The 22950-nt window shown below is 33.5% G+C and overlaps 2 protein-coding genes across 5 annotated transcripts in view; one reads left to right on the top strand and one right to left on the bottom strand.

Annotated features, from left to right (window-relative positions):
* Window positions 1-7140, top strand: part of atp6ap1b (ATPase H+ transporting accessory protein 1b) — an 8830-nt gene extending 1690 nt beyond the window's left edge. The window contains exons 4-10 of the mRNA XM_067371583.1: window positions 1-155; window positions 1733-1764; window positions 1902-1987; window positions 2601-2845; window positions 2944-2994; window positions 3143-3380; window positions 4699-7140. The exon at window positions 1-155 is cut by the window's left edge and continues 39 nt beyond it. Of these exons, the coding sequence (XP_067227684.1) occupies window positions 1-155; window positions 1733-1764; window positions 1902-1987; window positions 2601-2845; window positions 2944-2994; window positions 3143-3380; window positions 4699-4908 (1017 nt within the window). The 3' untranslated portion in view covers window positions 4909-7140. The remainder of the gene's footprint in view (window positions 156-1732; window positions 1765-1901; window positions 1988-2600; window positions 2846-2943; window positions 2995-3142; window positions 3381-4698) is intronic.
* Window positions 5062-22828, bottom strand: LOC137009385 (complement component receptor 1-like protein). Of its 4 annotated transcripts, XM_067371576.1 has the most exons (15): window positions 22687-22828; window positions 21960-22088; window positions 18654-18848; window positions 17384-17480; window positions 17199-17275; window positions 16865-17047; window positions 16548-16721; window positions 16068-16259; window positions 14612-14794; window positions 14153-14257; window positions 11943-11969; window positions 11483-11512; window positions 10064-10103; window positions 8449-8519; window positions 5062-8002 (listed from the first exon to the last, which is right to left on the bottom strand). In XM_067371576.1, exons 2-14 carry the CDS (start codon window positions 22027-22029, stop codon window positions 8465-8467), a joined length of 1428 nt encoding a protein of 475 aa, XP_067227677.1. In that variant the 5' UTR covers window positions 22030-22088; window positions 22687-22828; the 3' UTR covers window positions 5062-8002; window positions 8449-8464. The 4 variants fall into 4 exon arrangements, with proteins under 4 accessions (XP_067227677.1, XP_067227679.1, XP_067227680.1 ...); XM_067371578.1 differs by lacking the exon at window positions 14153-14257; XM_067371579.1 differs by lacking the exon at window positions 14612-14794.
* Between the last annotated feature and the right edge of the window lie 122 nt (window positions 22829-22950).

Below are 22950 nucleotides of genomic sequence, written 5' to 3'. Positions count from 1 at the left end.
GCCCTGGACTGGTCTGCATCGGATTCAGTCCTGGAACTCTTCCAGGAAGAGCTGGGTATCCCAGCGGTTCACATCAACCCAAGCACCCTAAAGGATATCAAGCTGAATACCGCACAGCCTTCACTGCTGGCTGTCCATCTCCCTTACACTGCTGGGTAAGATGTTCTGTAATGCTAAAACCTTTTCAACCTTCTGCAACACAGGCACTAAATATTAACAGCATTTTCCATCTTTTTCAAAAAATATTTTCTTATATTATACAATTTCACTTCAAATTGATTTTGTTTCAGAGCTTTGAAACCAAACATGGCACAAAATTTCAGTAAAATGAAGGAATTGGTTAATGTTTGAATGCTTTTGCAAGGCACTCTGAATTTCAATAATGTTAACTTCTCTTTTTTTGTTCTGTTTGCAGTTTTGTTATTAACTAATACTAAAAACAATGTAGTATAAATAAAACTGAAATAAAAGAAATTACAAATATTGGATTAAAAACTTAAACTTAGTTTCAAACTGTTAATTTAAATGTTGCATTGGCAACTAACTTAAAATAAGATGAAAACTAAAATAATAAAAAAAAATTATATACATACAGTACAGTCCAAAAGTTTGGAACCACTAAGATTTTTAATGTTTTTAAAAGAAGTTTCGTCTGCTCACCAAGGCTACATTTATTTAATTAAAAATACAGTAAAAAACAGTAATATTGTGAAATATTATTACAATTTACAATATCTGTGTACTATTTAAATATATTTGACAAAGTAATTTATTCCTGTGATGCAAAGCTGAATTTTCAGCATCGTTACTCCAGTCTTCAGTGTCACATGATCCTTCAGAAATCATTCTAATATGCTGATTATTTTCAATGTTGAAAACAGTTGTATACTTTTTTTTTTTCAGGATTCCTTGATGAATAGAAAGTTCAAAACAACAGCATTTATCTGAAATACAAAGCTTCTGTAGCATTATACACTACCATTCAAAAGTTTGGGGTCAGTAAAAAAATTTTTTTTTTATTTTTTTGAAAAGAAATTAAAGAAATGAATACTTTTATTTAGCAAGGATGCATTAAATCAATCAAAAGTGGCAGTAAAGACATTTATAATGTTACAAAAGATTAGATTTCAGATAAACACTGTTCTTTTGAACTTTCTATTCATCAAATAATCCTGAAAAAAAATATTGTACACAAATATATTGTACAATTGTACACATTAAATGTTTCTTGAGCAGCAGATCAGTATATTAAAATGATTTCTGAAGGATCATGTGACACTGAAGACTGGAGTAATGATGCTGAAAATTCAGCTTTGCATCACAGGAATAAATTACTTTGTGAAATATATTCAAATAGAAAACAGTTATTTTAAATTGCAATAATATTTCACAATATTACTGTTTTTACTATATTTTTAATTAAATAAATGTAGCCTTGGTGAGCAGACGAAACTTCTTTTAAAAACATTAAAATCTTAGTGGTTCCAAACTTTTGGACTGTACTGTACTATCATTATATATATATATATATATATATATATATATATATATATATATATATATATATATATATATATATATATATATATATATATATACACACACAATATAAATGAAAATATACCTAAAATGAAAAATATTAAAATAAAAGCTATTTTAAATCTTAATAAAGAATATAATAGTATATAAAGAATACTAAAATAACACTGACTTTGCTTTTTTTGAATGTCAGGGCACAATCAAGGGAATTGCTTTTGGAAAATGGTGAGTAGTTTCTTTTTTTTTGATAATGATTGTAATATAATGATAATGTATTGCTTTTTATGTTTTAATTCTAATTTGATGCCATGTGTTCATCAATATTGCTGTTCTATAGTATGTAAGACTTCTTTTCTTGTTAGATGAGATCATTGGAAAGGTCCTTGACATGTTCAAATCTCAGGACGTGCCTTATACTGCTGTATACACTGGCCTCAAGCCCTCTAGAGTAAGTCATCACCTTTACATTACATTTAAATTAATTAATTTCACAGACACTTTTATCCAAATGAGGAACATCACAAGGACAAAGTTAGTATTTACTACACATTGTCTATTTGTTATCTCACACTACAGGGCTTTTCACACTTGAAATAATTAGACTTGGGTCATTGTAAACCCTGGGTAAACAGAATCCTGGGTTATCTTGCTTCACGTTTCACACTGCTCATGATTTACCCAGGGTTGCCAATTAATCCTGGGTATTCATAAACTGTCGTTTCACACTGTACACTGCGTTAATGACGAATGCAGCACACAATAAGGTTACATAAAGGCTATAGGATTGCACATTCCTCATAATATTGCTGAATGTACTATCAAGTTTATCCTGAATGGACTATTCTGACTATAAAAGTAAGAATGAAGTGGTCTCTTCTAATTGTCACTCTAATTTTTATGAAACCCCAGGGAAAAAGCTGTGCTAACTTTCTTTAAATTGTAAGTGTGAAGTGTTCCTTTACCCGGGGTTTAGAACAATGATATCCCAGGGTTAAATGCAGTGTGAAAAGCCCTTTGGTTCCTCTTCATTTGACACACTGTAATTTATCCTTCTTCTATAGGTCATTGAAGATACACCAGTAATGGCAGGAAGTTCTGTGGGCCGATCGCTACTTCAGACACCACCACCGAGTCCGTCTGTGAAACCCCCAGTTGTTGTCAACAGCTCAACAGGGCATCCCTGTATCATGATGTGGGCTGACACTCTCCTCACCAGCTACTCTACTAACGAAGTTGATTTGGGAATATACATTTTTAATGGTTCTGCTACCACAGCTGGTTCAGTTTGCAACGAAACAGTGTCAAGGTCAGAAGCATTTTCAAGCAGAAATCAGTATACATTTCAGCATTATTCATATATTATATATGGAAAGTATAAAATATTTGAATATATTTGTTTTTCAGACTTGTACTGAATTTCCAAAACATTCTGGGTTTTCAATCGCTTCAGCTTATGTGAGTATTTAACACATAATCCATCACTGACATGCATCATTTGTGGTTTTGATGAACCGGATTGTTGGATATAATGTGCATTCTGTCTTGAAGAAAAAAAAAAAACAACAACAATAATTTTACATACATTTTTAATACTTCCCTAAAGCTTTTCTATGCACAAGATCTTCTTTCCTGTGTCTGCTCGTGACTGGACCGTCATGGAGCAGGTTGTGCTGGAGTATGACGGGCAGAGGGCGGTCTTTAACGGCAGTAGGGGTATCTATGCTCCTGCAGAGTATTCTTTCCATTGCCAGAGCGTAAGCAGCGTTCAGAGCCCACTGCTGGTGCCTTACAATGCTAGCGACAACGCTAACCAATGGAAGCTGATCTTCACTGATTTTCAGGTACTACACATAGTTTTCAGTCACATGACTGGCGTGGAAACCTAGAGGGTAAAACATCCATAGAACTGCAGCATAAGCCTCTCAATTTTACATCTGTTTCAAGCCACCGGTATTTAGGTCACCTCTCAAATGAAGAAATACGAAAATATGTCAACAAAGTGCATGTTTTGGGCACCAACACTTGCTGCAGTATTTCAATTAGTAAAACCAGTGGGATATTCTAAAATACTTAATGTGAAAAAGCCTTAAAGTACCTTAATGCAGTATTATTAAAAGATCAAATTAAGTAAAACACCTTATTGATGATGGATACTTTATATAGGCGAGCAGATGAACTCAGAATATGCACATAACGTGCTACATGGTAAATGGGAAACTGTGCTTTGCGTTTATATTCTGGATTCATCTACTCACCTGTACAATAGTATGCACATTCAATAAGGTGTATATTTAAAGTGATCTTTTAAAGGATTAGTTCACTTTCAAATGAAAATTAGCCCAAGCTTTATTCACCCTCAAGCCATCTTAGGTGCATATGACTTTCTTCTTTCTGATGAACATAATCGGAGATATATTAATAAATATCCTGAATGCATCCGCGCATTATAATGGCAGCGTTACCAAAGAGTATGAGCTGAAGAAAGTGTCGCCATCCACATCCATCCATCATAAACATATTCCACAAGGCTCCGGAGGGTTAATAAGCGTAAAAAGTGTAAAACTCTTGCAGTTCAAAAAGCTTACGCTACATCCTGCGCCTTCCCTATTCAACTTACGGAAAATGTAACTGACGCGACGGCAGTTTACACTTTCTTCGTAACTTGAATACAGAAGGCGGTCTGGCGGAAGCTAGATATTTTACTTCATATCTTAAATATGGATATTTGTTTTACACAAATGCATCGTTTTGCTTCAAAAGGCCTTTATTAACCCCCCGGAGCCATGTGGAATATGTTTATGATGGATGGATGTGGATTGAGACACTTTCTTCAGCTACTCGTTTGGTAACGCTGCCATTATAAAGCTTGGATGCGTCAGGATATTTATTAATATTTCTCCGATTGTGTTCATCAGAAAGAAGAAAGTCATATGTACCTAGAATGGCTTGAGGGTGAATAAAGCTTGGGCTAATTTTCATTTCAAAGTGAACTAATCCTTTAATGTCACTGTCTTACTACACTGGTACTTAGAACAAACCAGGTAAAAATGACTGGCAGGCAATGGAGGAAAGGCATTCCTATAAGGATGTGATGTCATGTGAAAATGAGTAATTATAGTACAAAAAAAGACTGATTTATGCATTATTTGTTTCCAACAGATCCAAGCCTTCAACCTTACTGGTGAAATGTTTTCATATGCCAGCGATTGTGCAGGGTTCTTCACTCCGGGGATTTGGATGGGGCTGCTGACTTCTCTGCTCATGGTGCTCATTCTTACCTATGGCCTGCACATGATCATGCAGCTTCGCACAATGGACCGCTTTGACGATCCAAAAGGCCCAGCGATTTCAGTGCCTCAGAGTGAATGAGCAAAAAAAAAAAAAAAAAAACCTGTGATGTTGTCAAACTGTAAAATATACTATGTACGTATGTCAAAAACATCAAGCCCTTAATGTGGGTGTCAATCAGGAATTTCCGGATCTAGCATGAGTATTTGAATGTTTTTAAGAGTAAGTATAATATTTTTTTTTTTTTTTTTTTCAAATTTATTTTGGTGTCTTGCAGAAAGTGCTAAAAAATCTCCTTTACATTACCTTTTTAATTATTACATTAAAATGTTGATAATACTTTACAACAAGGTTCATAACATTAAAGGGATAGTTCACCCAAAAATGAAAATTGTATCATTTACTCTCCCTCAAGTTGTTTCAAATCTGTATAAATTTCTTTGTTCTGTTGAACACAAAGGAAGATTTGGAAGAAAGTTTGACTTCCATAGTAGAAAAGAAACTACTATGGAAGTCAATGGTGCCCCAAAACTGTTCAGTTTAACACATTCTTCAAAATATATTCCTTTGTGTTCAACAGAACAAAGAAATTTATACAGATTTTGAACAACTTGAAGGTAGGAAATTAATGATGATAGAATTTTCATTTTTGGGTGAACTATCCCTTTAGCTTGGAGCTAACATGAAATAACAATTAACATTAAAAATGGTGTAAAAATGTTTTAATTTCTCATGTGGTGTATATTTAAACATTTAAAGTTGTAAAAAACCTTCCATTATGAGTGAACATGGATTAACATTAATTTATAAATATAAAATTGTTGATTGATCTAGATCAGGGGTTCTCAAACCTGTCTTGAAGTACCACCAGCCCTGCACATTTTGTGTCTTCTTGAGTTAGAGTAAATGCTGTATTGTTCATTCACTTTAGTTGATACCTAATGCATTAACTAATTTTGATAAATTGACCATTTTGTAAAGTCTTATCAAGGTTTCACATTTCAGTGCATGTTTCTCTGTCTAGTGTTAAACCAGTGAATGCAATTACATTATTTACACAAAACTTGCACTGTTATCTTTAGGACTACTGTTTATCTCAACTTTTAAAACTGGTTTATTTCTCACCTTGTATTAGATTTGTATAGGTTTGTGTAGTTGTACATTTAAGATTTGCCAATATTGAATTATACCAAATATTCAATTGAAGTGCCTAAGGTGAACTGGTCACTGAATGGAAAATGAAAAGTGCTAAATAAAAACAAGCCATTAAGTGAAATTATTTTATTGACTGACAGACTAACTAATAAAAGTGCCAAAAGTACCCAATATTCATGTATTTTCAATGAATACAATGTTTGAAATGTATAAGATGGCTGAAGTTATGTAGAAATTAAAAGGTTTAATACAATATATGGTCTCAGAATTTTGCTTTAGCCTGTGCAACTGGATGTAAATTTAATTAAAGTTACTAGTTTATAATCTCATTGGCTGTATGTTAATGTATGCTAATATGTTTGGGTACAGTCCAGTGGGATTCATGTTTAGTATAACATTTGTTTGGCATTGTTTGCATATTCTGGAGATATGAATTCAAATGTGTGTTTTTTTCACCAGATTTGCTCTCAGAGGGGTGCAACATGTTATATCCCTGTCTCTAGCTAAATGATTAAACTACTACAAAACATTGAATACGTTGACGGAATCTGAGCATTGATTGGCAGTCGTGTGTAATACAGAAGCAACTGTTGTTATGCTGGTTGAATTTCGCAACATAAAACTTACCCAGTAAGCAACTGGTCATGCAAAATCTAATTTCACAACATTACACATGTCAAAATCAGACATTCTGGAGTTACTCAAGCATTAATTTCAAATAAAGTTGAACCCAAGTCTTGTGTTTTATTGTGGAGCTTTTATTTTGAGACCATCCAGGCCTCCAGATGGCGCAGTGATATACAGAATTGCAAGACACAGAAAAGATGGATTTATATTTGATTACAACTTTTGCGTTTCATCATTTGTAATATTAAAGAGCCATGCCTGTACATTCCTGGCTTGAAATAACAAATTAGGCAGAACCATGACAAGTAGAAAAACACTAAACAGCCCACTTCCTTTGGGGAAAATAATTTTACTTTGTTAAAACTGAATGTCTAATTTACATATTTTTCATCAGATATAAAATATTTATAGTGTGAAGAAATTAAACATTCTAAAGCAATCAATTTCTTGTTTATTTATGCTTTTGCTCAACAACAATCCAAAACCATTCAAAATGGTCTTTTTTTTTGGGGGGGGGGGGGGGGGAAGCAACACTCAAATTAAAGAATTAAGCATTTGTAGGTATTTGGGCCTTGAGTATTTTGAACAATTATATTATAATAAATAAAACACAGATAAAAGTAAATTACATTAAACACTGCAGAAATCTCTTTTTTATCTTCATTATATCATTTAGAGTCTAATCCAGACTAATAAGAAAGCATTTGTAATTAAATTTGAACCAGCACAGATTCTGCACAACACAGTGCTAGTGAACAAAAACCCTAAGAAAATGAAAAGGCACATTATGTTCTTCAGAAGATTGATCTAATCTCTCAATTTGAAATCTGCACTGCAAATCACTTTTTGCTGTTAATTTGCCAGAAGGTTAATGTAAAACAAAGCCTTAAGCATTTTTGTTTGGTTTGGCTTTTTGATTTGGCTTCACAAATCACATTCATCTTTTTTTTTTTTTTTTTATAATTTATGCTAAATGTAGCCCTCAGCAATATTAGTCAGGTAAGGGACATCCAGTGCAATTTGAAAAGTAACAAACACCATTAAGTGAAGAGTGATCACTGTATGAACAGTTTTAAAAATAAAATTAGTAGTTAACAAGCTAATGACAAGCAAACACTTTATAAAAGTGAAATCAACCTGACTTTTCTAAAGACAGATCTGTTTCAGAGAATCAGAACACAGATTGGGGTGAAGTTAGCAACTGCTAAAAATGAGAATAATCAAATTGAGCTTGGTTCTTCAAAAGTGCGATTCTGGAGGAATTTGCTGCGAGAAATCAGTCAGCCTCTCAATGGATTCTGAGAAGTGCTTGTATAAATGATATACATCTGCAGGATGCTTCACTTGGATTTTCCACACGACAACTTCATGAAATTACTTCTTGAAAGTATCGCTGTAAAAGAATATAATAGAGTAATTTACAAAAAGTGACAGAATACTACATGATTTTAATGTGCTCAAGACAAATAAGAACAAAGAATGCACTATAAGTGATATTATAATATATATTTTTAAAAAGGTATTAAAACTTGTAAGCCCTAGTTAAAAAGCTATCAAACTATATACAGTGTCCAGAAGATACTTAGGCCTGTTGATGAATAAATAACAGCATGCGCAATCAGGTATGGATATGCTAAATGCATGGTCATGAGGAAAAACTTTCAAAACTTCCTCCACAAATACTCTTAATTGGCTTGTACTCAAATTATTAAGACTTCTGCATCCATCCCAAAATATAACCACCCACACTGATGTCCAGAAACTTTGCTGTCCACTCATGTTGAGGTAACAAGGAGAAACACATTAAAGAGAAAGTTACATAGTTCCTATTGTCCTTACCATGTGTGTGAGGATGTTATAACATTCTATCTTCATTCGTCGCCACCTTTTCAGAACACTGACGTTTTGACCTGCAATCCAAAAGTGCAGCAATTGTCTGCATGTGCATGACTAAATAGCTGGGTATATTAAACTTCAATCCAGCACCAAATTGCAAGACCTGACCCCCGTATTCAAACACAAACTATGGAAGCTTGTTTCTGCCATGGAATTAAAAAAAAAAAAAAAAAGGCAATTCCACCCTTTTATCTTACAATTCTGACATTTTATCTCAGTAACATGAAATAGTGAGGGAAAAAAGTCAATATATCCTGCAGCCATCTCAGAATTGTCATATTCAATTGCGAATTATAAAGTAGATAAACTTGCAATTCTGACTCCAGATATAAATTTGCAAATCTGACTTTTCTTCTCTAAATAATATAAATTTCTAAAAAAAAAAAAAAAAAAAAAAACAATGTAAGAACTATACAATGAATTGCAATTGTGAAAAATAAGTCAGAATTGTGAGAAAAGTCGCAATTAACTTGGACGTAAACAAGCTTCCATAGAAAATCCTTCCACCAAAAAAATAAATAAAACCCAAACAAAAATAAGAACAAACAGCAGCAGCCCAACAACTAAAAAACAAAAACACAAATTTTGCAACCTTTAAAGCTGATAGCCTTTATGGGAAGCTTTAAGACATTTACACAATAATTTTTCATGGGAACACAATGAAGCATTTTGTGGTTTGATATATTGTTGAATATCTATTTGCTTAATTACCTGCTCAAAAGATTGACTGTCCACTTTTTCAGCATTATCCCAAAATGGACTTAAACTTTTTTTAAATAAAAGCAATGAACCAAAACAACCAATTCTGAGATAAATCACTCTGATGATAAATAAAATGCAGCTCATATCTGGTGCGGTCGCTGATGTGAACATTAAATTTGCAAATAGCGTGGGAATTAAAGATCGGATAAATATTATTTTTTTTGCGGAGATACATTTATGTGGCTAAGTGTAAATGGAACAGTTTTAACAAATCAGATAGCTATCCCATCAATAAAAACACTAAGTTACCATGTGTAAACAGACCCTTAGTAACTGATTATGAAAACAACACATTTCACTGCAGAATATTCAGGTATAGGCAAATATACAAGTATGAAGGTTTGAAGGCATGTTCCAATGGAAACCGCAGCAACAACAACAACAACAACAACAACAACAACAACAAAATTGTCAATTAAAGTGAACAACTAAATATTCACAGCATGAGAATAAAGGGATACTGACTCAATTATGTAATTCGCATTGTTTCATGGAAGCAGTGACTTTTTTGAAAGGTGGAGTTCTCTTCAGGATTAAGGGTAATCTAGTTCTACACCAGGGAAGAGTCGCCAACTTTTCAGAATACTCATGTTTTGAGCTGCAATCCAAAAGTCTGGTGATTGTCTGCATGCGCATGAATAAACAGCTGGGTATATATTAAACCTTAACTTCAAAGTCATCTCTATTTCCCATGAAAAATGTGTTTTTATAAATCTGAATGCAAAACGTTCATATTAGCAAATATAAGATTGCAAGAACAGCCTAGAAAGCAACTAAGACAATGCAGATAACTTACCGTTTGTTGTAGAGAAAATATCCACCCCCTCCAAGTACAGCTAATCAGAGAAGAATTGTATGTAATTGTAAGTATTAATGACTAACCTTGATTTAAACAGAATAAATGTTAAAATCCTACATAAAAAGGAAAACAAAACTAATTTTTTCAAATATTTCACAAATAAAAATAAAATTGACACTGTGTGATAGTTGTAAATGGGATTTGCCAAAAATGAGTTAATTTCCAGTGATGCTGTTAGCAGGAGAATATTATTTTAAAACTTTTAAGTGTGCCAGGCTCTCCTGCTCGTTCTTGGAGTGCTGTGGTTTCTTTTACAAAATGCTACCATGGTTGTTTGTTGGAACATGCAGAGCAAACGGCTAAAGCAATGTCTGCATTTCTAATAGCACTTAGGATTTCTTTAATTCAGCTGGGGTTATGATCCTCAGTCGGCAAAGTGAATCTATAGGTTTGTTAAACTACTCATCTGATACATGCTGCAACGTATATGATGGAATTAACGTCAAGCATGCAAAATATGTGCAAAGATTTGTGCTGAATGAGAGGTACGTCAGCCCAAGTTTATTCATATAGCACATAGAACTGCACAATTCTGGATGAATGGAGATTCACGATTATTTTTTTTTTAAAATTTCAAACAGATCACGATTCTCCCATGATTCTGAACAAACAACTAAACAAAATAATTTACTAGAGGTTCTGACAAAATGTTAATTGCCGCAGTCTATTTATAATGTTTAAACTGAATTATTTAGAAAAAAAAAAACACTCAATTTGAATGAATGATTCATTGATTCTCTTTATAAATACTTCACTCGTTTTATTACTGGATGAATCAGCATTTCTGAACTATTCACTTGAATGAATGATTCATTGACAAATACATAGTTACTTGTTGCAACCTGGTGGTGTAAAATGTATTTAGCCAAGTTACTTTCAAAAGGTGATTTGCTTTATTTTGACCGCTACCGTAGACATCTGTGTTTTTATCCTAACTATAAATAGAATATTTGTAACAAAGAAATAACAATACCGTGTGGTTTAAAAACTTATACTTTTAATTTCTGTTTTGTTCTGAATTTGGTTATATTTAACGGATTTGCTGTGAAGGGAACCCAAATACAGATTTAAAATGTTCGTAAACATTTCGTTTTACAAACCAGTATTTTAAATTATTTCAGAAAGTAATAATGAAATGTGGCTTCTACAATGAAAGGGGTGAGCAATTAAAATAAAAAAATAAAAATAAAAAAAATAGGAAAAATTCAATCACATTTAACCACATTCTTGCATTATTATGTTTATCATAAAATAAAATGAGCTAATTGTTTAACCTTTTTTTTTCTTTAATTATTTCATAACCGTTTTTTTGTAGACATGTAGATTATCTGGTAAATTATCCAGACTGAGACTTACCCAGAGCTCCAAGGATTCCACATATAATGGCTGAAAATAGAGAAAATTAATTGAATAGATTAAGACAAAATGAACAGCACAAGACATATCTATGCAATATATTAGTAAAAAAAACTATTTTGTAACACTTGCATCAAATTTGAACATAACTTATATGTATATTATCATTTAAAAGAAAGCTACAACGACCAACCAGAAATATGACATGGTCTGCAGAATGCTCAGAAATTAATGGACACTGAGCTTTTGGAATTTTCTACAACAGACAAACCTCAGAGCTGACAAGCACAAACATTTAAATAGGTCACTATCACTATCCACGTCAGCAGTGCTAAAAATTATCATATTTTATAATCCACCAGTTTCATACATTTCAAAAAGATCAAGGAGCCACAGATTCTAACAATAGGAATCAGCTCTTTATTGAATAGTATAGCAAAATGATAAAAACTGAACTTACCTGCATAATTGTTTGATGAAGGTTGTTCTAGGAAATAAAAAGAACACAGTTTCGGAAATGAGTGAGAGTGAGAGAGAGAGAGACAAATGGATGGATAACTTAGATGAAGTAGATTTAAAAATTCTTGGTAACGCTTTACAATAAGGTTAATTAGTTAAACATTAGTTAATTCATTAACTAACATAAACTAACAATGAGCAATACATTTGTTACTGTATTTACTAATCTTTATTGTTAGTTAATGAAAATACAGTTGTTCGTTGTTCATTGTTCATGTTAGTTCACATTGTATGAACTAATGTTAACAAGATTTTAATAATGTATTAGTAAATGTTGAAATTAATATTAATAAATGCTGTATAGGTGCAGTTCATTATTAGTTTGTGTTAACTAATGTTTAACTAATGAACCTTATTGTAAAGTATTACCGAATTCTTAGACAGAAAGCATTTAAGAAGTTGCGCTGTATAAACAGAGGTATAATTACACTCATGGATAGAAAAGCAGTGTTCCCCTTAACAGTCCCATTATAAAAGAGCTAACAACATTAAGACTTGGTTAGAGAGAAACGAGAAACTTTCTGCAGTACAACTGACATTTAATAATGTAAAATGACCAAATAATTGCCAATATTAAAAAAAAAAAAAAAAAAAAAAAGATTAAAATGTCAGTACAAGTGCCAATATTATAAAATGCTACACAGTGTTAATTAGTCTTAAATTTGAGTTAGTTTATCAGTGGCAATGATACAGAAAGTTGTACTGATAACTAGAGATGACTTGGGATCATTCAGAATTTTAGTAGAGGTGGGGGAAACTGTTTCAATGATTTCAATGAAATGATGTGCTTACTCATTTGTTAAGAACCTCGCACAAATTGACCTTAGGCAACTAAGAACTTTCATAAAACACGCCCAATCCATCTCAATGTAAGGGCTTTCCATGCAACCTTTCATTTACAGCCTGTCTACACTCTCAGCAAATATATAATCAGTAGAACACCTTTTTTTTCTCCTTTACTGAATATGATGAAATATATCTAAGATGAAACATCTGTGTAAAATGTCATCTTAATATGTTTAAGGCCACAAAAAGATTGTGTACATAGGGTTTCAGTTTTTGTGACCAAATGTGTTGTGAAAAGCACAATACAAATAAACTGAATTATACCTACTACCTTTGAGATTAGGTTATTATACCAGATCATTTCTATTGGCAGATTAGAGCAGGCATATATAATTTAGAGGATACATACAGCCGTACTTTAATTCCCAAAAAGATTTGAAGAGAATAAAAATTAAAGCGAAGAAAAAGGCCCTTGCACCAGGTTCCACCACCTGCCTTAGGAAAACTGTGAATAGGGGATAACATGTAAAAAAAAAAGAAAAAAAGTTATTTCAAAGTGCCACACTTCCTGCTGCCAACAGGTGGCGATTTGACTATTACTAAAATATTGCCATGTAGATGTCCTTAGGCCAGGAGTATTACAACAACTTCCTTTTTCATGGTGTTAATCGCAAATATTAGCACTTAGCCAAGTGATGCATGATTTAATGAGTTTCTAGCATGTTTGGTACTTCATGGCATACTGAAATGTGTTTCTGGGAGTGAATTAGTGCAAAACATGCAATTTAGTTATATTTATGACTGAATATTGACATATAGATGTATTCAGGCCAGGACTCTTATCACACATGAAGTTGGGGGCAGATTGGACACTGTGAGTTACAACAGCTTCCTCTTTTATGGCGAAAGATCAGACTTTGTCATACCTGTACGTGAAATGTAGCACAAAAGGCGCTTAATTGAAAAATTGTAGGTGGCGCCATTGAGCCATTTTGCCACACCTAAATCTGAAACCCATATCAGACGTAAATTTTCACCACTTCTGACGCGTTTGCAAAGTTTCATGAGTTTGAGCATGCTTAGGCCCTCAAAAATATTGACTCAGCAATTCCAATAGGGTACCTAATAATAATATTAATTATTAGATGTGTTTAGCTTTTTGTAATCAGATCCCTGAATCAAAATTGAATCAAATTGTGGGCTTGCTAAAAATTCTCATATTTCGTGACACCACAACAGAAAGTTTCTTAGCTCTCTCTTTCTGGATTTTTTATGTTCTTAACTCTTTAAAACAGGGCCATTTGGAGAACATAAATGTGCATCTAAAAATTTTATAATGGAGTATAGATTCAAATATGACAATACCATCTTTAGGTTGAATCTTGGATGTTACTTTTGTGGCAGTTGTGGCAGTTGTGGTTGTTGTGATTGTTGTGGTTGTTGTGGTTGTTGCGGCTGTTGTGGTTGGGGCTGACAAACATGCAACATACGCATTCAGTTAGGGAACTAGAATATGAATCTAGATAATATCAGAAAGATGAATCACACTCTTATATGCTTAAAATGAGAGAGAGAAGAAACTTTCTAAAGTTTTCTTCAGAGATCCAATGATAAAAATTCCTTTTCAGCCAAATGATTATATTGTCATATTAATCAATATATAATCTTGTATGTCAAAAAAAAAGTCAATATATGTTAACACAATTACTGATCCTGTAAGTAAATGTATTAATCATTAAAAAATTTACTGATCAAGAGAAAAAAAAAGAAAAAAAATTGACAAGTAAAAAACTATTCTTGTCTGGCATTTTAACTGTAACATACCCGAACATTTCGGTGGATCTGGTTTAAAAGTCCCATCCTCTGAACAATGAAGTTGAGGACTCCCAGTAAGTATAAATTCACCGTTACATTTGTAGGACACAACTTGTGAATAATCGTAACTGTTCTGAGGCTCTTCGTCAAGCTGTCCATTTTCTATGGCTGGAGGTGTCTTACATTTCACCACTAAGGAGAAAAAAATGTGTGCTCTTCAATGTCATATTTCAGTCAAAATTTAAGAAACCTCACCTTTACTGAAAAGATCTCTGTGTAAGATGTAAGAAATGTCAATATATGTAGGCCCGTCACGATAACTACTTTTTGTTGTGCGATATATTGTTCCAGATTGCGATAAACTATATTATTGTCATTTTAAGACCATTTTATGCCAATGAATATATAATCAAGGCCTACACACTTTCAATGAAGGAACAAAAAATGTAATATCCTAAATAAAAAACTTAAATGGTAAATATTTTCTAAAAAAAAAGTGCAAAGTAACAAGTAAAAAAAACAAAAAAAACCAAACAAAAAACAACTGCAAATGCACAAAAGGCACTATGGACATTCAATTTACAGATTTTTCCCTGACCCTTTTCACAGTAAAGGGTGCACTATTGCTGAAAATACAGATCCTACTTAGCATTCAGATGTCTGTATGAACAAAGACATTTATATTTGCACCGGAATAGTGGATTGCTGCTTTGAAAATCAAGAGCATTCAGAGTTGTGAGGAAAACACAATAACACCTCAAATAAAGCCTTTTTTTTTTTTTCACCTGTCGATGAATGCTCTGTGTAGAAAATGCAAATGACAGCATGATTGGCAAAATGTTAGTGACATTCATTATCATGTAAACATAATGATGACATAATGATTGAGGTCATGTGGTATATTGCGCGATAAGTCGATATATTGATTATTGCGACAGGCCTAAATATACGCATATATAAGTACTTATGATTGATTTTAGGGACAAACCAGCATAATTTTAAAAAGGGACAGAGTAAGAGTGACTATTATTGTACTCCGATATTGATACCCGTTTAGTGATGAAGTAATTTTCAATTACAATAGAGTGTGTATCATTTAACCTCACCCTTTAACTCTACCATTACCAACAGCAACTGAAACAAAGAGGATCACAAAGGCATCTTATAATTAAAATAGAGGTAGAGGTCTTGTGGTACATATTCCAAATCTTCTGAAACCATCCTATAGCGCTGTGTTAGGAATAAAATTTAAAAAGCATAATTCATTGATAACTTTCTGCTCTATCACAGTGCCCAAAATGCTTATTTTCATGGCCACCAAGATCTGAAATATTGTCCACAAGTTGTATGGGTGACTTCTATGGTGTTGTTTTATCATGTCTCAGCTCCGTAAACTTAATCTCCCTTTGTGTTTCACAAAAGAACAAAAACAAACTGGAAAAACACATTTAATGACAGTACTTACCATTGCAAGTGAGGAGCAGTTCTGTCCAGTTGGTTTCCACACAGGTAATGGATTTAGACACTGTCGAGTCAACTGGCTCATATCCAGTCATGCACTCAACTGTTACTTTGGATCCAAGTGGGAAAATTGCTTTTGAGCTGAATTCAGATGTTAAAATGACATGTTCTTTAAGAACAGGCTTGTCACAAGGTTCTGTGGAGATAAACAGTAATAACTGGCATTACAGTCATCAGATGCAAAACTCCATTAACAGATCTAATACTATTTTAGTCATCATTACTCATTTCTGTCTTTGTTTTCTATCTATTTTTGGTGTCATGAAATACTTGAATGTGATAGCTAGACCAAAATCTCACTAAGACTTTCCTAAATGACAGGCGAATACATGTCAATTTTCACTTTGGGCGAGCTACTCCTTTATTGCAGTCAATAAGGAAATGAAAGGGTGTGCAGTAATGCAATAATAAAATGCAGTTTTACCAATGCACTTTGGTGGTTCCGGCTTCCATCCCTCTGCTGAACACACAATATGATAATCTCCTTTCATTGTATAGCTCTCTTCACATTCGTAATCTACAAAGTTTCCCAGTTTGTAGGGTGGTGATTTTCCACCGATTCTTCTTGCATTTGAAACAGCAGGATTTGGACACCCATCTGAAAAAGAAAAGAATAAAGTTTATATAAATGATTTGTATTAATCATGAATCATTTTATTCATCAACAGGAAAAAAAAGAAACTTACAAGTAAAAATATTAAATTTTTTAATCTCTTGACAGTCATTTTAACTGTAACTTACCAAAACATTTTGGGGGATCTGGTTTAAAAGTCCCATCCTCAGAACAATGAAGTGTTGAACTTCCAGTAAGACTCCACCCTCTGTTACATTTGTAGGACACGACTTCTGAATAATCATAACTGTCCCTAGGCACTTCGTCAAGCTGTCCATTTTCTATGGTTGGAGGTGCCTCACATTTCACCACTAAAGAGAAAAAAAATCCAGGTAAATAGATATTCTTTTCAGATGCACCTCAAAGTGAAGAACACATAATTGTTACTCATCGGGAATGGTTCAGAATTAATGTGTGCTCTTCCATGTCTTATTTCATTCAAATTTAAGAAAAAACCCTCACCCTCACAGACAGGATCTCTGCCATCCCATCCCTGATCTCGGCACCATCTATCTTTCATCTGTCCCGCTAACATATATCTGAAAGAAATGATAATCTTCTTACCAAATACTTAATCACAGCACACAATCTAAATCTAAATGTACATGATTAAAACAGCACAAACTGACTTTATTGGTTTCACTTACCCTTTGTTACAAACCGCTGTCATTTTGTCACCAAATAAAACTCCAGTTCCTTCATATTTCCCATTCTGAAAATCTGGAAGACTTCCACAGGATTTTCCTGTAAGGCATTAAAGATATTACTGACTTGAGATTTGGTGGTCTTCACATACTTCTGAAAATAATGAAAAATAATCTTCAGCGTTGCCTCACTATATATGATGCAGGGATTTATTTTAAAGGATTAGTTCACTTTTAAATAAACTTTTCCTGATAATTTACTCACCCCCATGTCTTCCAAGATGTTCATGTCTTTCTTTCTTCAGTCGAAAAGAAAGTTTTTGATGAAAACATTCCAGGATTATTCTCCTTATAGTAGACTTGAATGGGCACCAAACGGTTCAAACGTCAAAATTAGTTTCACTGCAGCTTCAAATTGTTCTATACAATCACAGATGAGAAATAAGGGTTATCTAGTGAAACCATCGCTCATTTTCTGAAAAAAATTTAAATTATGTTTATGTAATTAAGTTTTAACCTTAAATGCTCATCTTGAACTAGCTCTCTTCTTCTTCTCTATTTGAATTCTAGCAATGTAGACACTGCTAAGTGTATTACTGCCCTCCACAGGCCAAATTTTGAACTAATTGTTATATACTTGCACTAACATATTGCATATAAAAATGAGTTCAAACTTTGGCCTGTGGAGGGCAGTATTACGCTTAGCAGTGTCTACACTACTGGAATTCAAATAGAGAAGAAGAAGAAGAAGAAGAGAGCTAGTTCAAGATGAACATTTCTGGTTAAAACGTATATAATTTCCAATTTTTTTTTCAGAAAATGAGCGATAATTTCACTAGATAAGACCCTTATTTCTCATCTGGGATTGTTTTGAACAATTTGAAGCTGCGGTGAAACTAATTATGACCTTCAACCGTTTAGTGCCCATTCAAGTCTACTATAAGAAGAATAATCCTGGAATGTTTTCATCAAAAACTTTAATTTCTTTTCGACTGAAGAAAGACATGGACATCTTGGATGACATGGGGGTGAGTAAATTATCAGGAAAAGTTTATTTAAAAGTGAACTAATCCTTTAAGAGGAAACGTGTGATGCTGTGAAGCTTCCTGCATCAGTGACGAAACCACAATGAGCTATTTAAGGACTTGTTAACCTATATGGTAAATCCTTCACATATCTAAATTACTTTTTTTTTTTTTAAATGTTCAAAGGCACTTTAGTGCAGTTTACATATGTAGGGCACTCATAAAACATATTTATTGATTGTACGTACTTGTGCAAGTTAATTCCAGACTTGTCCACTGGTTTCCCAAACAAGTAACAGATTTAGATGCTCTTGAGTTAACTGGTGTATGTCCAACTATACACTCAAACGTTACAGTAGATCCATCTGGGAAACTTTGAGTTGAGAGAGAAGAGCCAGACAAGATGACATTTTTTGGTTCAAAAGAAGGCTGTGCACACTGTGCTGTGGAGAAAAACACAAAACATACTTTACAGTAATCTGATGCAACACTATTCCAACTGTCATTATTATGACGCCCCAATATTAGATATTATTGATGCTGCTCTGCTGTATTCCGTTATGCACATCTGTTTGTAGATAGATAGATAGATAGATAGATAGATAGATAGATAGATAGATAGATAGATAGATAGATAAATAAAATAAATATACACACACACATAGTTTTAGAGTTACATTCTTAGACTGGACTGCCTCAGCGGTCTAACAGCGCTCATCACTGTCAGAATGACTAAGATGGCCAATCAAAGAAGGTTTTTGGCAGTAAAAGAGTGCGTGGCAAGTAGCTAAACTCTTAATATTTGACGACTGTTTTATGATTGAAACATACAACAGACAGTAATTTCCAGTGATCCAAACTGCTCAACATTTTTATGAAATTTTGCTGTTTTGAATTGAAAACATGCTACTATTTGATTAATATATGTTTAATGTAATTCATCACTGAATGTGAGAAGACAAGAAACGTTTTGCGTTTTTGACATATTAGACATACAAATAAGAGTGAATGTATATAAAAAAAAAAAAAAAAATTGCAAATAGTTTAAATTGATTACTTAACTACAATAGAGCTGGAACTTTTACCGTTCTTGATTCTTTTTCGTTATTCCCTTTTCCTCACTTTTAATTTTTTAATTATTTAATTTCTTTTAATAATAAAAAAAAAAGAATTACCCAATAATACCCAATAGTGTTGAAGTTGAATAATACAGTTATATCACTGCTATCACTGCAAAATGTTATAGGGTTACATAATTATTTGTGAACTGTTGACAAAAACACATCTTCTGGTTAAAGGTGCTCTAAATGATCCTGGGTGGAGTAACTTCCTGTTGACATTCGAAATGTTGTCAAACAAAACAGAGGCAAGCTAGACCCTCCCTCCGCCGCCTCCACCTCCTCCCCCTCCCCTCCCATCCGTGCTTCGTGAAACAGTCATGAACGCGCATTTAAAATCATTCTTGTCAGTTATTGGCTGGAGCATGTTTAATATGATTCGTGGTCCAGGCTGCACCAGTTTGTTTTTTTTGCCATTTTCGGAGCTTGTGGCGACTACAGAGACCGCGTTTTTTTAGTGTGTTCAGGGGACAGGCAGCTAGCGGATAGTGAGGAGATGTTTGCTGTATGTGACAAAAAATGTTTTAGCCTAAAAACACGTGACATCACTTAGAGAACCTTTAAGGTCATGATTAAATCAGTCCTGACAACATTATAAGGGCAACAAAGAAGTGCTGACCTCTATGGCATTCTAACGGCCTGATGTTATTGGGGAGAACCTGAGGCGAATACATTAGTAAAGTAATTTTGGATTCATGCATCCATTTCATGACCAAAAACAAATGGAACTCATGTGTGTTTGCCGTGTTAAGTAAAGATTTCAGTTAATTCTGTGTACAGTATCAACATGCTATGACCATCAAGCTTTAGGCTAAATCTTTTTTGTTTACAAAGCATTATTAGTTGCTAGTATCAACATTATACTACTAGGTTATACAATTGTGTATTGTTCATTCAGTGAATTAACTTACAAAGTGCCCTTTTCTATTATTATATTACAGTTTTATCCTTTTTTGAACAAATCTACTGCATTTTTTTTTTTTTTTTTTTAAATGAATGGCACTTATGGTTTGGAGTCATGCCACTCAAAAAGGACCGCAGCAAATAATTTCAGTTAATAAGGTTGCACTACTAATAATCCTTATCTGTTAGACTGACCGAATAAGCTGTACATTTTCCATCATGCTCCATTTTTATCCATAAGGACACTTATGGATAACACGCTTAGGATTGCACATGCGCATTGGCTTTTTAAAAAAATGCTATTTGACCATAAGAAACAACATTTATGGGACAATTCATTGAGATGAATTTTGAGATTTTGTTGCGGATTTGAAATATGTTATTTAATTGTGAGTTCGCCAAGCAGTTTTTGAGATTTCAGGATTCCCCCATTCAAATAGATAGGACTTGGATGCCTGAAATAGCGGCCCGGAGGCATTGGAAATACGACAGCCGAGTGAGCAGACTTTCCGTGAGACGGACTTTGTTTTCAGTTCAGCGTGTTCTGTTCCTCCTGATTATTTATTTCTTTTACTTTTGTACTATAACAATATACGTAAAAAATAAAATAAAATACAGTGACCTTGTGGTCTGCTCTCCAGAATAAATGAACAATATCCCAAGAACAATTCACTGAAAAGCACAAAAAAAAAAAATCGTTTTTCTACCCAAATCCTCATTCAAATCTCAAATTTGTTTTTTTTTCCTCAGACAGACCATTCAAAACAACTTTATCCCCCTTTTCACTTCTAATCCCTATAAGCCGTGTTTACAGGAAATTTGTTATCTGACAAAACACAGAGCACTTTGAAATATACAGAAATGTTCCAATTAATGATGAAACATTCGGTAAACCGCAATAAGCATGTTACATAATATAAACTTGACATCCATAATATTTCTGCAGAAAGACCTTGAACTTTTGAGGTTATTCATGGTCTGCTGAAAGTAATTTATAACATGTTTACATTTCCTTTTTATGCTCGATGGTTCAGAGGAAAGGAGAATAACTTCACTTTATTGTATCCAAGTTTGCAAATGAGCCAACCTTTACACAAGTTTATTGCCAGTATCTGATTGTTTACAGTTCGATGGAAGTTACTCCCATAATTCGCTATTAGCACCAGTGTTGGAAAAAGGAGGACATAATCTAGGAAAAACAAAAACCTGTGTTGTGTCCAAAATGGCGCACTATACACTAGCACTTGTACACTACGTCCTCAATGAATTTTAAAAAGGTTATTTTGTCAGTCAGTAGTGGAGTCTGATAGCCCCTCCAACCCGCTACGCATTTACAGCTACGACAGTGTCAGTTTTTCAATTAATTATGTAAATCATCCAGGAATTTAATGTGTACTTTTTCTATTTCGAATTTTAGGTGTGAACATTCAGCAATTTATACTACAAAATGGCAGAGAATAGTGCGTAAGTACGCGACCTGAGACGCACCGAGTGAAAAACCTTACTAGACAGAAATAATAGATAGATACTCACCTCGGACATGTTCACAGATCATAAGACACAGAAGGAGAGCAACACTGAAGTACAGCACCTTGCATCCCATGTTGTTTGTGTCAGTGAATGTCAGATCTAATCAAGGCCAATGTTATTTGTTTTCTACACCTGATAAACAAAAACGACATTTTAGCGTCACAGCGTAGTAAAATTCACTTTTAAAATATTATTAACTAATCAAAAGTAACACTAGCATTCAGTACACCAAAACAGACAAAGATTTACGAGCAAACACCGTTTCTGTTACATTAGCCCTTAGCGGCTAGCATAACAACGAAGACGGTTTTTAAATTAACGTCATATTATTAAAAGACAACATGCACATGCTTTGAACGAATGAATAAGAAAAAGTTTAGTTAACTAACCAAGCTTCATTCGACTATTTATATATAGGTTATTCGTTACACTAAAAGAATGAGGTTAGCAACGGAAAGGAAGGGCGTTTTGACTACTGCACTTCTACTTCCGTTCCGTCATCTCCAGTTCGGTTTATTAAGTTAGTTTATAGCCCAAACCTAATCACATAAAAGAACAAATAATTTCACACTAAATCAAATTATGGGATAACAAATAATTTCGATTAAACTGCATTAATGTTTAATTATTATCGTTTCAAACAGCGAGGAGGTTGATAGATGGTAGACAACGTAGGCCTAACTTTATACTCAGAGAAGCTAAAATGAATCCTTGTTTAAATCAGCCTTACCTTTAGATGTTTAGGAGGTTTGTCAGTGTTCCGTGTTTGATTCAGAGGCATATAAAGCCCTTCTAACTTTGAGGAAATGATATCATGAGAAGGGAGATCAGTTCTCATGAAGCAAGTTTCCGTCTGAAGAGGGCGTTACCGATGTGTCATAGATGTTGCGAGATTAAGGTTGAAAGCCAAGAGAGAAAAAAAGAGAAACTTAAAAAAAAAAAAAAGAGAAACTTAACCCTCTACTGCACACATGTTGATGGCACATGAAAAAAA

Source organism: Chanodichthys erythropterus, chromosome 20, assembly GCF_024489055.1.
Source record: "Chanodichthys erythropterus isolate Z2021 chromosome 20, ASM2448905v1, whole genome shotgun sequence".
Classification (NCBI taxonomy): Eukaryota; Metazoa; Chordata; class Actinopteri; order Cypriniformes; family Xenocyprididae; genus Chanodichthys; species Chanodichthys erythropterus.
Note: the sequence above shows the minus strand (reverse complement) of the source record. Positions and strands in the feature narration are given on the sequence as shown.